The following is a 12582-nucleotide window of genomic DNA, read 5'->3' on the forward strand; positions in this document are numbered from 1 at the left end:
GATGATTAATAAATCAATGTGCTCTAAACAAAACAAAAACACGATTCAGTAAAGTAGTCTGGAAGTGGCAGTCCTTTTTGAGCTGTATATGAAGGATCTCTTGTCCTGTAAATGATCTCCTCGTGAGTGGCTGTCATCAATCCTCCTATAGACGAGGCTCTCCTCGTGAGTGGCAGTCCTCTTTGAGCTGTATATGAAGGATATGTGGTCCTGTAAATGATCTCCTTGTGAGTGGCAGTCCTTTTTGAGCTGTATATGAAGGATCTGTTGTCCTGTAAATGATCTCCTTGTGAGTGGCAGCCCTCTTTGAGCTGTATATGAAGGATCTGTTGTCCTGTAAAGGATCTCCTCGTGAGTGGCTGTCCTCAGTCCTCCTATAGACGATGCTCTAGATAGAGACTCGTGGAATCAATTGCTTAATTTCCACCCGACTATACTTTGTTGTTCAAGTTGAACTTTTCTTGTCGTGAGCCGATATATACAGAAGCGACTTTTGAGATGAACAGAGAGGCAGTCAGTGATTCTACAACAGTAAGATAGGGTAACGATGTATAACCGGTGATTACGCCATCGGACATATGACTGGTAGGTACTAGGATCGCAGCCCGGTACCGGCTCCCACTCAGAACGAGTTTTAACGACTTGATGCGTAGGTGTAAGACCACTACACTCTCTTCTCCCTCACTAACCACTAACCACTAAGGCACTATCCTGGACATGCAGCCCAGATAGTTCATGTGTGTGCCTAGGACAGCGTGATTGAACCTTAATTGGATATAAGCAAGGAAATAAGTTCGAATGAATGAATGAATAATGATCTTTGCATTGCAAGTAATCACCGCAAGCACATTTTGTATGTACACATGTTTGTTAGTAACTGGTGCGATTGTCTAGTGTTTCAAGTGTTTTTGATTTAAGAGTATCCTGTTAATCCGCCACACTCGTTTATATTAAACTGTATATCGACTACGCGAAACAAATAAGCCCACTCCCCGAACACAAAAATTGGTCTCTGGTCAGATAAAGTCCAAGAATTGATGCTGCGATGTGGCTCTTTTTTCTTCTTCTTTTTTTCAATTTAAAAAAACAAAAAAACATGGATTGTACAGAAAAGGTTAATATATTTGATACCGAAATAAGTGGCATATTTAAATTGAAATCAGAATTCACGTACTAATCCATGCGTGATGGTATTTTGGCTCCAAATGCCGTTTTACGTCATAGCAAGAAAATCCGGTAAAAAATCGTGGGAAATAAAATTAAAAACATGTTGACGCGTGAAGGTCAAAATCGACTCGCGCGCTGACCAGCGACCAGAAATGTATTTTGTTTGGCCTGATGTATCTATACTACTTATTGTCAATAAATAAATTGAATCTAATTTATTACAGGTCCACCTTCAATCACGTCACTGACCTTGAACTCACAGTCTACAAATGTTACAGTAGATGAATTGACTCCCGTGCATATGAGATGCAATGTTACCAGTAATCCGGGATCTCACATCAAACTGTTGAACAACTCACAGATTCTGCGTGACGTGACAAACTCTAAACAGGCTGAGTACACGTGGAACCAGGCTGGGTGTCTGGATACAGGACCCTACACGTGTGAAGCTAGAAACAGCATTGTACCTTCTGTCCGTCAAAGTGTGCAGCTCAGTGTTAGATGTAAGTTACACGGGGCTATAATACAGTTTATTAAAGATGAATGACAAAGCAGTTATCCGTGATGACGACCTTGACCCTGCACAATGCAAAGTCGAGTGGATATTTAGTGAATTAGTGGTTGATTCCTTGAATCTGTATCTAAAGAAAAGTTTGTTTTATTTAACGACGCCACTAGAGCACATTGATGTTGTTTTTTTATCTTATCATAGGCTATTGGACGTCAAACATATGGTCATTCTGACACTGTTTTTAGAGGAAACCCGCTGTCGACACATAGGCTACTCTTTTACGATTAGGCAACAAGTGATCTTTTATTTGCGCTTCCCACAGCCAGGATAGCACAAACCATGGCCTTTGTTGAACCAGTTATAGATCACTAGTCGGTGCAAGTGGTTTACACCTATCCATTGAGCCTTGCGGACACTCACTCATGGTTTGGAGTTGGTATCCGGATTAAAAATTCCATGCCTCGACGGGATCCGAACACAGTACCTACGAGCCTGTAGACCGATGACCTAACCACGACGCCGCCGAGGCCGGTGAATCTCTATCTAAGTGCCTCATCCACAGGAGGACATCCACTCCCGATCAGATATTTTACCGGACAGTATATCCTTTTTGCACTTTAAACTAAATACAAAAACCATATTGGCGTTATCGCCTTACTCTGTATAGTGTGAGAGCGGGACGCAGCCCAGTCGTAAAGCGCTTGCTTGATGCGCAGTCGGTTTGGGATCGATCCCCGTCGGTGGGCCCGATGGACTATTTCTAGCCCCAGCCAGTGCACCACGACTGGTATATCAAAGGTCTTGGTATGTGCTATCTTTTCTGTGGGATGGCGCATATAAAAGATCCTTTTCTACTAATGGACAAAAATGTAGCGGGTTTCCTCTCTAAAAGTATATGTCAAAATTACCAAATATTTGACATCCAGTAGCCGATGATTAATAAATCAATGTGCTCTAGTGGTATCGTTAAACAAAGCAAACTTTATAGTGTGATCGTACATGTAGATGGGTGGGGCGTGTCACCAGGAAGTGGATTGTTTATGAGTAGTATATTTGTGTTGCTGAACCTCTCTAGATAATAGATCTCCTTATTGACCGCTCCAACTTGAAAGCATATGTTTGAGTCTTTTTTTATTGAGGCCCCTCTACTCATTTCAGAACATATTGTTTCATTGGGGTGGCATGTAGTCCAGTGGTAAAGCGCTTGCTTGCTGTGCAGTTGGTGTGGGATCGATCCCCGTCGGTGGGCCCATTGCGTTATTTCTCGTTCCAGCCAGTGCACCACGACTGGTATATCAAAGGCTGTGGTATGTGCTATCGTATCTGTGAGATAGTGCATATAAAATATTCCTTGCTGCTGTAACAGAAAAAAATCAACCTTCACTGTTGGGATTCGAACCACGGACTCTCAGTGCGAGAGTCCAGCGCTCTACCAACTGAGCTAATAGGGAAATTCCCACTAGCTACTGTCAATAGGAGCACTTTACACCAACACTACTACATACTCCCCTCTCAAGTGAAGCTACGTCCCGGAGCTGTGGCCCACGGGCAGTTGACCTATTACGGGTCCTAACTGGGTTATAATTGTATTCATGTGTTAAGAACACACCCAGTCCCTACGTCGGCTCCAAATGTAACAGAAAAATCAACCTCCACTCAGGGGATTCGTACCACGGACTGTCAGTGCGAGAGTCCAGCGCTCTACCAACTGAGCTAATAGGAAAATTCCCACTAGCTACTGCCAGTAGGAGCGCTTTATACAAACACTACTACACTGCTAATGGAAAAATGTAGCGGGTTTCCTCTCTAAGACTATATGTCAAAATTACCAAATGTTTGACATCCAATAGCCAATGATTAATATATCAGTGCATTAGTGGTGTCGTTAAACAAACAAACTTTGTTTTCTTCTTCTTCTTCTTCTTCTGATTATTATTATTATTATTATTATTATTATCATTATTGTTTCATTTGTACATATAAATGTAATAACTATTTTATCTAGAGAGGTTCAGCAACAGAAGTATATTACTAATGAATTCCTCTACCAGGTGAAATCCCCCCCACCCACGCCCAGACTATTATGAAACATTTTGACTTAATGCAGGGGATAATACAAAATTTGTCTACGACGGAGGTGCAATTCGTCCCACACACACACTAAAAATAAATATATTGACATACCGTATTGTTGGTAAATGTTTAGATGGCTATGACCGTACACTATTAGCAGCCTTGCATATATACATGTGGATAATATGTCCCTGAATGAAACGGATTAAACGGTTAAATTAATTTTGCTAGAATACGTTTGTTTATAGAGACATCATTGAAAAATGTTCAGTTGTAAAGATTTTAAAAACATATTCCAGGTTCACCACGACGAGACCATCGAGTTCCATTCAAGGACAGATTTGTTACAGCTGTGGGTGGTGATGTGACACTCACAATATCTGTGATTGCCAATCCTACACCCACATTTACCTGGTACAGACTGAGTGATGGGACGAAAATGAATCTTACATCAGAAAATTCAACTACAGCTGATGTATCTGCTACTGGAAGTCTCGCACTAAAAAATGTTCAGCAGAAAGATTTTGGAATCTATCAAGTGGTCGTGTCAAATGGAGATAAAAATAGAGATTTCCTGGCAAAATTTCCACTTATTGAAGAAGGTATGTATCATTTACAGTTGTATGTCCCAGCAGGTGATTGTCGATACAACACGAATTACAAGCATCAAGTTATTACTGCACCTACCGCACCGAATCATGCAGTATTTTCATAACCACCGACTTAACCTCAAGTCCAACTGGGAAAAGGTTGTTTTTGTTTGATATATGTTACATATTTTGTTTGCTTGTTGGTGTGTTTTCTTTGGGGTTTTTTGTTTGTTTTGTTTGTCTGGGTTTTTTTTGTTTTGTTTGGGGTTTGTTGGGGGGGTGGTGGTGTTGGTGTGGGGTGTTTGTTTATTGTTGTTGTTTGGGGTTTGTTTGTTTGTTGTTGTTGTTGTTGTTTTGTGGGGAGGGTTTGTTTGTTTGTTTGTTTTTGTTTATTTTGTTTTGTTTGTTGTTGTTGGTTTTTTGTGGTTGTTTTTGCATTTTGTTTGTTTTGGTGGGTTGTTGTTTTTTTTGGGGGGTGGGGGTTTGTCTGTTTGTTTTTTTTGTTTTTTTTTTTTTTTTTTTTTTGGGGGGGGGGGAGGGGGGTCGTGAAATGTTTCTTTAAATAAAATAATTACTTACAGTGAGTACCGGTACGATCCTAGCAAATACTGTTCATATAATTACAATAGCAAATAGTATTATATTATTAACAAACAAAACAACTGATCATTTTGCAATGTTTTATCTTAATGTGGCTTTGTACTTAAACATTTTGCTGAACTGGTTTAACTTTGTGAAATGCAATTTATTGCATACTACAGGTAACTTTCATCAGACACAATGCGTTTTTGTTGTTCTTCTTGTTGTTTTATTTGTTGTTTTGTTTTGTTTCTTTGTTGTTGTTTTTGTTGGGGTGTTTTTTAAAAAAAAATTATGTTTTTGCTGGGTTTGGGTTTGGGTTGCTTTGGGCTGGGTTATGTTGTTGTTGTTGGTTTTGCACTATCTAAAATTCTTAATACTTTGCTGTATGTGATATTTTTTATTTGGTTCATAGGTCCCACAAGCGTTCCCTCTGACGTCAGTGTATGGGGTAGCGGCCTTGCAGTCGCAGTGGCGTGGATAGAGGAATTCAATGGAGGGCTACCTCAGACATTCCTAGTACAGTATCGGGCTGATGGAACGACACAGTGGGAAAACCTTACTGAAGTGTTTGAGGAAATAGGTGTCAAAAAGGTCCATGCATCTTTAATATCGAATCTGCAGCCAACGGCGAGATATCTGGTCCGAGTTTTAGCTTATAACACACACGGGTACAAAGGATTCACACACGAGCAGGAGGTTCTAACTGGTGGTAAGCAGCTATATTATGTCAGTTATCACATCACAGTCAGTAGACATTATGTATGCACTAAACAATACAACGCTCTGTGTAAAGTTTTACATTCTAGAAATCCCACGACGTCACAATATCAGTGAATGTTTGAAATTTCAGATATTTGTATCTTGGTCACGTATTGCTGGCTATAGGGTTCATATCAAATGACTATAAGCTGTATAACTGACAGAATGTCATATTAAAATTCGTTGAGTATATGCTGCAAAAAGACGTTATACCCAACAACTTTTACATAAGATTTAATATTGTTCTTAATTTATTTTACTATATTTATACTTAATTTCAGAAGAAATCTCACAAAAAGACACTTCACTGGGAACAGGCATTGGTGTTGGAATTACAATAATGACGGCAATGTTGATAATCGTCAGTGGAATTGTATACACCTATTGGTGGATGAGAAACGGTGCGTCTGGCCTATAGTTCGTATCAATCTGATGTTGACAATTGAAATTATCTTAGAGCATATAAATGTGTCTTATATTTATATGTTTGCATTTCAAATCAGAACACTAATATTTCTCTTCTTCATGATATTTTCCCACCAATAATGAAATATACGATTATATTAAAGGTCTTATTTCAATGTTGAAATGACAATATTTCTATATAATTATATTTACTTGTACTAAATACAAAACATTTTTTATTTATTTAACGACGCACTCAACACATTTTATTTACGAACTACTAACATCATGTAATATAGTTGACTCTTACCTTGTTTTTGTTTTCGTTTTAAAGGTAAACCAGAATTCGGGTGCACTAAAAGGTAGTATATTTCAATCTACATAAATTATAAGATTCCAGATAATAAACTTGTATTGGAACATCTTCCATTAAAATAGTATGCTCTACTCTCAACGTATTTGTTAATTAAATGTTTATTTGAATATAATGCACCAAGGTAATATGTTATATATAATGTGTGTGTGTGTGTGTGTGTGTGTATATATATATGTATGTATGTATGTATGTGTGTGTGTGTGTGTGTGTGTGTGTGTGTGTGTATGTATGTATGTGTGTGTGTATATATAGTGATACCCCTCTAAACCGGACACCCTCGATACCAAGTAAATTGTCCGGTTTTAAGAGGTATACGGTTTAGATTTTCTTTTAAAGGACCGTGAAAAATATCCGGTTTTGGGGGGAATTCCGGTTTACAGAGGGTCCGGTTTTGAGAGGTTTCACTATATATATATGACAGGAACCTTTACTGGACATATATGTCCTTCACGCTATTGAGCATGCACAACCACGCACGCATCCTTATAAAATTACTAAAGTCACATCCTTGCAATGACCGGGCAGGACGTAGCCAAAGTGGTAAAGCGTTCGCTTGGTGCGCGGTCGGTCTAGGATCGATCCCCGTCGGTGGACCCATTGGGCTATTTCTCGTTGCAGCCAGTGTTCCACAACTGGTGTAACAAAGGCTGTGGTATGCTCCATCTTGTCTGTGGGATGGTGCATGTAAAAAATCCTTTGCTGCTGATCGAAAAGAGTAGCCCATGAAGTGGCGACAGCGGGTGTCCTGTCTCAATATCTGTGTGGTCCTACCACATGTCCGACGCCATATAACCGTAAATGAAAAATGTGTTGAGTGCGTCGTTAAATAAAACATTTCCTTCCTTTCCATGACCTGTTTTACGTAAGGACGTACTTTTCTGAGGTTTATCGAAGGATAACTGTCAGGTTTTAGTGTCGTCGTGAGAGTAAATCGTATATCTGTGTGGTGTTTGTAAATATATAAATTCTAGCGTCTGTCTTGTGTGGTTCTGATATTTATTACATACCTATTCAATATTACTATAGCGATAAAGGCATACTGAAAACATGTGCTAAATTTACATATCTGCGATCTGGACCGAAACTTTTAAATGGGGAATTCCCTTTTTCTTTTTACTGCAGTTAGCGCCTTTTATTTACAAACGTCATATAATATGATTTACAAATTGCGTCATATCGTATTTTAAACATTACAGAACAGAAGGCTGCTGCAGAGTATGTTTCTTAACGTTAACTGAATCCATGAAAGGAGTTTTGGTCATATATTTAACAAAGTGTTGTTACGACGTTAAATTAAAAAAAAAAAGTTTTTGTAAAACATAAAAGAAGGTATGTAATAAATCCAGAACTTCACATAGGTTGTTTTCGCTTCCTGTTTATTGCACTCGTTTATTTTGCGAAAGAACATACGCGGTCGAGTGGAATATATTCTTGCGCAAAATAAACTCGTGCAATAAATAGGAAGCGAAATGAACATATGTGAAGTTCTGTATGTTTAGTCTATTGAGATTGGGTTGTATTTACTTTTAGACAGTCCGGTATTGTAGCACAAGAGAACCCTGTCTATGAAGACCTTGAACAAAATCGAGGTTTGTACACCAACTTACATATCCTGTTTACTAATACATGCTTTTAAATATGGTGATATTTTCTTTACCTGTGGTGTTATTATATTGATTGTTTAACGTGTCATCGTTTTAATACTTCTTATGCTAATATAATTTTTTTGTTTAGTGCGGTGATCTTTCCTGTACTTGTGAAGGAAGGAAATGTTTTATTTGACGACGCACTCAACACATGCTATTCACAGTTATATGGCGTCAGACTCATGGTTAAGGACCACACAGATATTGATAGAGGAAACCCGCTGTCGCCACTTCATTGTCTACTCTTTTCGATTAGCAGCAAGGGGTATTTTATATGCACCATCCCGGAGACAGGATATCACATACCACGGCCTTTGATGTACCAGTCGTGGTGAGCTGGCTGGAGCGAGAAATAACCCAAATGGGCCCACCGACGGGGATCGAGCCCAGACCGACCGCGCATCAAGCGATCGCTTTACCTCTGGCCTACGTCTCGCCCCTCCTGTACTTGTGATGTCAATATACCGATTGCGATAGTTCATGCATTTGTGATGCAGGGGTCACAATGCAACGAAATTTGCTTTAGACTATTTTCAGATATGTAGGGTATTCATTTCGAAATTATTAAAAATTGTCTAATCGAAACATTTCATTAACTAAATAATAATTGTATTAGCCACTTTACATGAACAATAGCAATTAGTTGGATGTGCTCTGTGATGTCAATAAACTATTGGGATATTTTCAGCACTTGCTATAACAGTGGAATTATTGTTTTAGTATTTGTGGAATCAAAATATACTCATTTTTGTGTGGTGATCTTTGCAATACTTGACATATCATTAAACTGTTTAATGAGGTGATCTTTCCAGTGCTTGTAAAATGTATATGCGTATGTCTCACCATCAGTTTATGTACAATTAGTGTAATTATCTGTACAGGTGACGAATCTGTTACTGAGACCAATGCATCCAGTAATTATACCTCACTAGAAACCACAAAGGAAACATCATTCGACGATCTGGAAGTTTACGAAAATAGATCCGAGATCAAAGGTAGGGCTAATATTTGAATACTGACATATGGTGTGTTAATCTTTCCAATACTTGTCATATGGCTACACTGTTTGCTTAATGAGGCAATGCGCCCAGTACGTGTGTTGTCAATATATTGATTGTGTAGCCTGGTTATCGTTTTAGTAACTGTTGCTTCAAAATATATACATTTTTGTCTGGTGATATTGTCAGTACTTTTCCTGTTAGTACACTGTTTGTTTAATGTTGTGATCTTTCCAATACACGTGCTGTCAATCATTATATACTGACTGGTTAGTGCAGTAATATTGTATAGTGTGGTTGTCTTAAACGTGTAAAAACAAAATGCATACATAAGTCTAACCATCAGTGTATGTACAATTATTTATAATATCTATACAGGTGACGAATCTGTTACTGAGACCAATGCATCCAGTAATTATACCTCACTGGAAATCAGAAAAGAAACACAATTCGACGATCTGGAAGTTTACGAAAATAGATCCGAGATCAAAGGTAAGGCTAATATTTGAATACTGACGTATGTCGTAGTGATCTTTCCAATACTTTTCATATGAGAACACTGCTTGCTAAATGAAAACAAAAAAAACGCCACTAGAGCACATTGATTTATCAAACATCGGCTATTGGATGTCAAACATATGGTCATTTTTGACAAAGTCATAAAGAGGAAACCAGCTACATTTGGTTATCGTTTTAGTAATTGTTGTGTCAAAATATATTAATTTTTGTCTAGTGATATTTCCCGTATTTTTCCTGTTAGTAGACTGCTTGTTTAATGTGGTGATTTTCCCAATACGCGTGTTGTCAATTATTATATACTAACTGGTTAGTGAGGCCATATTTCATAGTGTGGTTGTCTTAGAAATGTAAAAACCAAAATATATATACATACGTTTAACCATCACTTTATGTACAATTATTGATATTATTTGTACAGTTGACAAATTGGTTACTGAGACCAATGCATCCAGTCATTATACCTCACTGGAAATCAGAAAAGAAACATCATTCGACGATCTGGAAGTTTACGAAAATAGATCCGAGATCAAAGGTAGGGTTAATATTTGAATACTTACATATGTCGTAGTGATCTTTCCAAAACTCGTCATATGAGAACACTGCTTGCTAAATGGAAACAAAAACCCGCTTTGTTTTTGTTTAACAACACCAATAGAGCACATTGATTTATAAATCATCGGCTATTGGATGCCAAACATAAGGTCATTTTTGACAAAGTCATAAAGAGGAAACCAGCTACATGTTTCCATTAGTAGCAAGGAATCTTTTATATGCACCATCCCACAGACAGGATAGCACATGCCACGGCCTTTGATATACCAGTCGTGATGCGCTGGCTGTAACGAGAAATAGCCTAATGGGACTACCGACGGGGATCGATGCCAAACCGACCACGCATCAAGCGAGCGATTTACCACGGTGATACGTCCCGCCCCTGTTTGCTGAATGAGGCAATGTGTCCAGTATGTGTGGTCTCAATATACTGGCTGTGTAGTGTGGTTATCGTTTTAGTAATTGTTGTGTCAAAATATAGTAATTTTTGTCTGGTGATATTTCCAATACTTTTCCTGTTAGTACACTGTTTGTTTAATGTGGTGATCTTACCAATGCATGTGTTGTCAATATACTGATATTATCTGTACAGGTGACGAATCTGTTACTGAGACCAATGCATCCAGTAATTATTCCCCACTGGAAATCAGACAAGAAAAACCATACGACGACCTGGAAGTTTACGAAAATAGATCCGAGATCAAAGGTAAGGCTAATATTTGAATTCTGACGTGCATTGTGCGGGGCAATGGGGATTTAGTCTACTTCATTTCTGTCCCGGGCCTATGCACGTTTTAAGAATATAATAGAACAGAATAAAATAGAATAGAATTGAACAGAATAGAATAGATGTTTAACGACACCTCGGCATAAAAACATATATCGGCTATTGGATGTCAAATTATGGTATATGCATTTTACAAATTGCTCCTTCCAACAAAAATGCATTATATGTTTTTATTGGCAAGTCGTACTTTCCAGTCAAAATTAACATGGAGATATAAAACAAATTCAGGCACGTGTGTGCAAGTGTCTGTCTGTGTGTGTGTGTGGGGGGGGGGGGGGGGGGGGGGGGGGGGTGTTTCCGTGACCAAACCCCATCTTCTCTCCCTGCTAAAGACAATGTTTCTCCGGGGGAGCATGTCCCGATCCCCCTATATCCTTCACTCACCACAATCCAGACCCACCACCCTGCTAATATGTCTTCATACACGCCTGCTAATATGTCTTCATACACGTCTGCTAATATGTCTTCATACACGCCTGCTAATATGTCTTCATACACGCCTGCTAATATGTCTTCATACACGCCTGCTAATATGTCTTCATACACGCCTGATTGTACCATTTGTTTTTGTTGTTGTTATTATTATGAATACTACTACTACTACTACTACTACTACTACTACCAACATTCTTGTTTGTTTTGTTCATTTTAGTTTTCCTTGTTTTGTAGTTTTTTTCTTTATTTCAGAATGAGTGAAGCATTAATTTACGCAGATACAGTATCTATAAAGCGATCATCCTATACACTTTGGTCAGCATTTTATGGTGTGGAAACATCTACAAAAACTCAGCAAGATGAAGATAACATTTTTATGAATGTTTTAGACATCTGTTCACAGCAATGATTGAAAATCGACATGGGTGGCAATGCCCAGTGACTTCAATGGACTTCATGTCGCCGCTTTCTTAGTGCAGGCAGCAGGGGTGGGGGTCAAAGGTGCCCTCTTCAGCCGCATTAACATACAGTCTATGTTCTGTGGTATATCCTACGTTTAGTAATAAAATAGTGTACATGCTTCAGTTTGACTTTCGTCTCTTAAGCTGCATTAACATACAGCCTATGTTCTGTGGTATATCCTACGTTTAGTAATAAAATAGTGTACCTGCTTCAGTTTGACTTTAACAAACACTCTATGTTCTGTGGTATATCCTACGTTTAGTAATAACATAGTGTACATGCTTCAGTTTGACTTTCGTCTCTTCAGCCGCATTAACATACAGTCTATGTGTTGTGGTATATCCTATGTTTAGTAATCAAATAGTGTACATGCTTCAGTTTGACTTTTGTCTCTTCAGCCGCATTAACATACAATCTATGTGTTGTGGTATATCCTATGTTTAGTAATAAAATAGTGTACATGCTTCAGTTTTACTTTCGTCTCTTCAGGCGCATTAACATACAGTCTATGTTCTGTGGTATAGCCTACGTTTAGTAATAAAATAGTGTACATGCTTCAGTTTGACTTTAACATGCAGTCTATGTTCTGTGGTATATCCTACGTTTAGTAATAAAATAGTGTACATGCTTCAGTTTGACTTTCGGTCGGGACGTAGCCCAGTGGTAAAACGATCATTTGATACGCGGTCGGTCTGGGATCGATCCCCATCGGTGGAACTA

At 38.4% G+C, this 12582-nt stretch overlaps 1 protein-coding gene across 1 annotated transcript; it reads left to right on the forward strand.

The window, feature by feature from the left end:
• Positions 1–1397: 1397 nt before the first annotated feature.
• LOC121385742 (kin of IRRE-like protein 1) lies at positions 1398–12301 on the forward strand. Its single transcript, XM_041516511.1, has 11 exons — positions 1398–1670; positions 4051–4353; positions 5336–5632; positions 5964–6083; positions 6422–6449; positions 7994–8052; positions 8991–9104; positions 9486–9599; positions 10045–10158; positions 10771–10884; positions 11653–12301. The coding sequence occupies exons 1-11, from the start codon at positions 1469–1471 to the stop codon at positions 11655–11657; spliced, it is 1470 nt and encodes a 489-aa protein (XP_041372445.1). The 5' UTR covers positions 1398–1468; the 3' UTR covers positions 11658–12301.
• The last annotated feature ends 281 nt before the right edge of the window (positions 12302–12582 follow it).

Source organism: Gigantopelta aegis, chromosome 12 (assembly GCF_016097555.1).
Source record: "Gigantopelta aegis isolate Gae_Host chromosome 12, Gae_host_genome, whole genome shotgun sequence".
NCBI classification, from domain to species: Eukaryota; Metazoa; Mollusca; class Gastropoda; order Neomphalida; family Peltospiridae; genus Gigantopelta; species Gigantopelta aegis.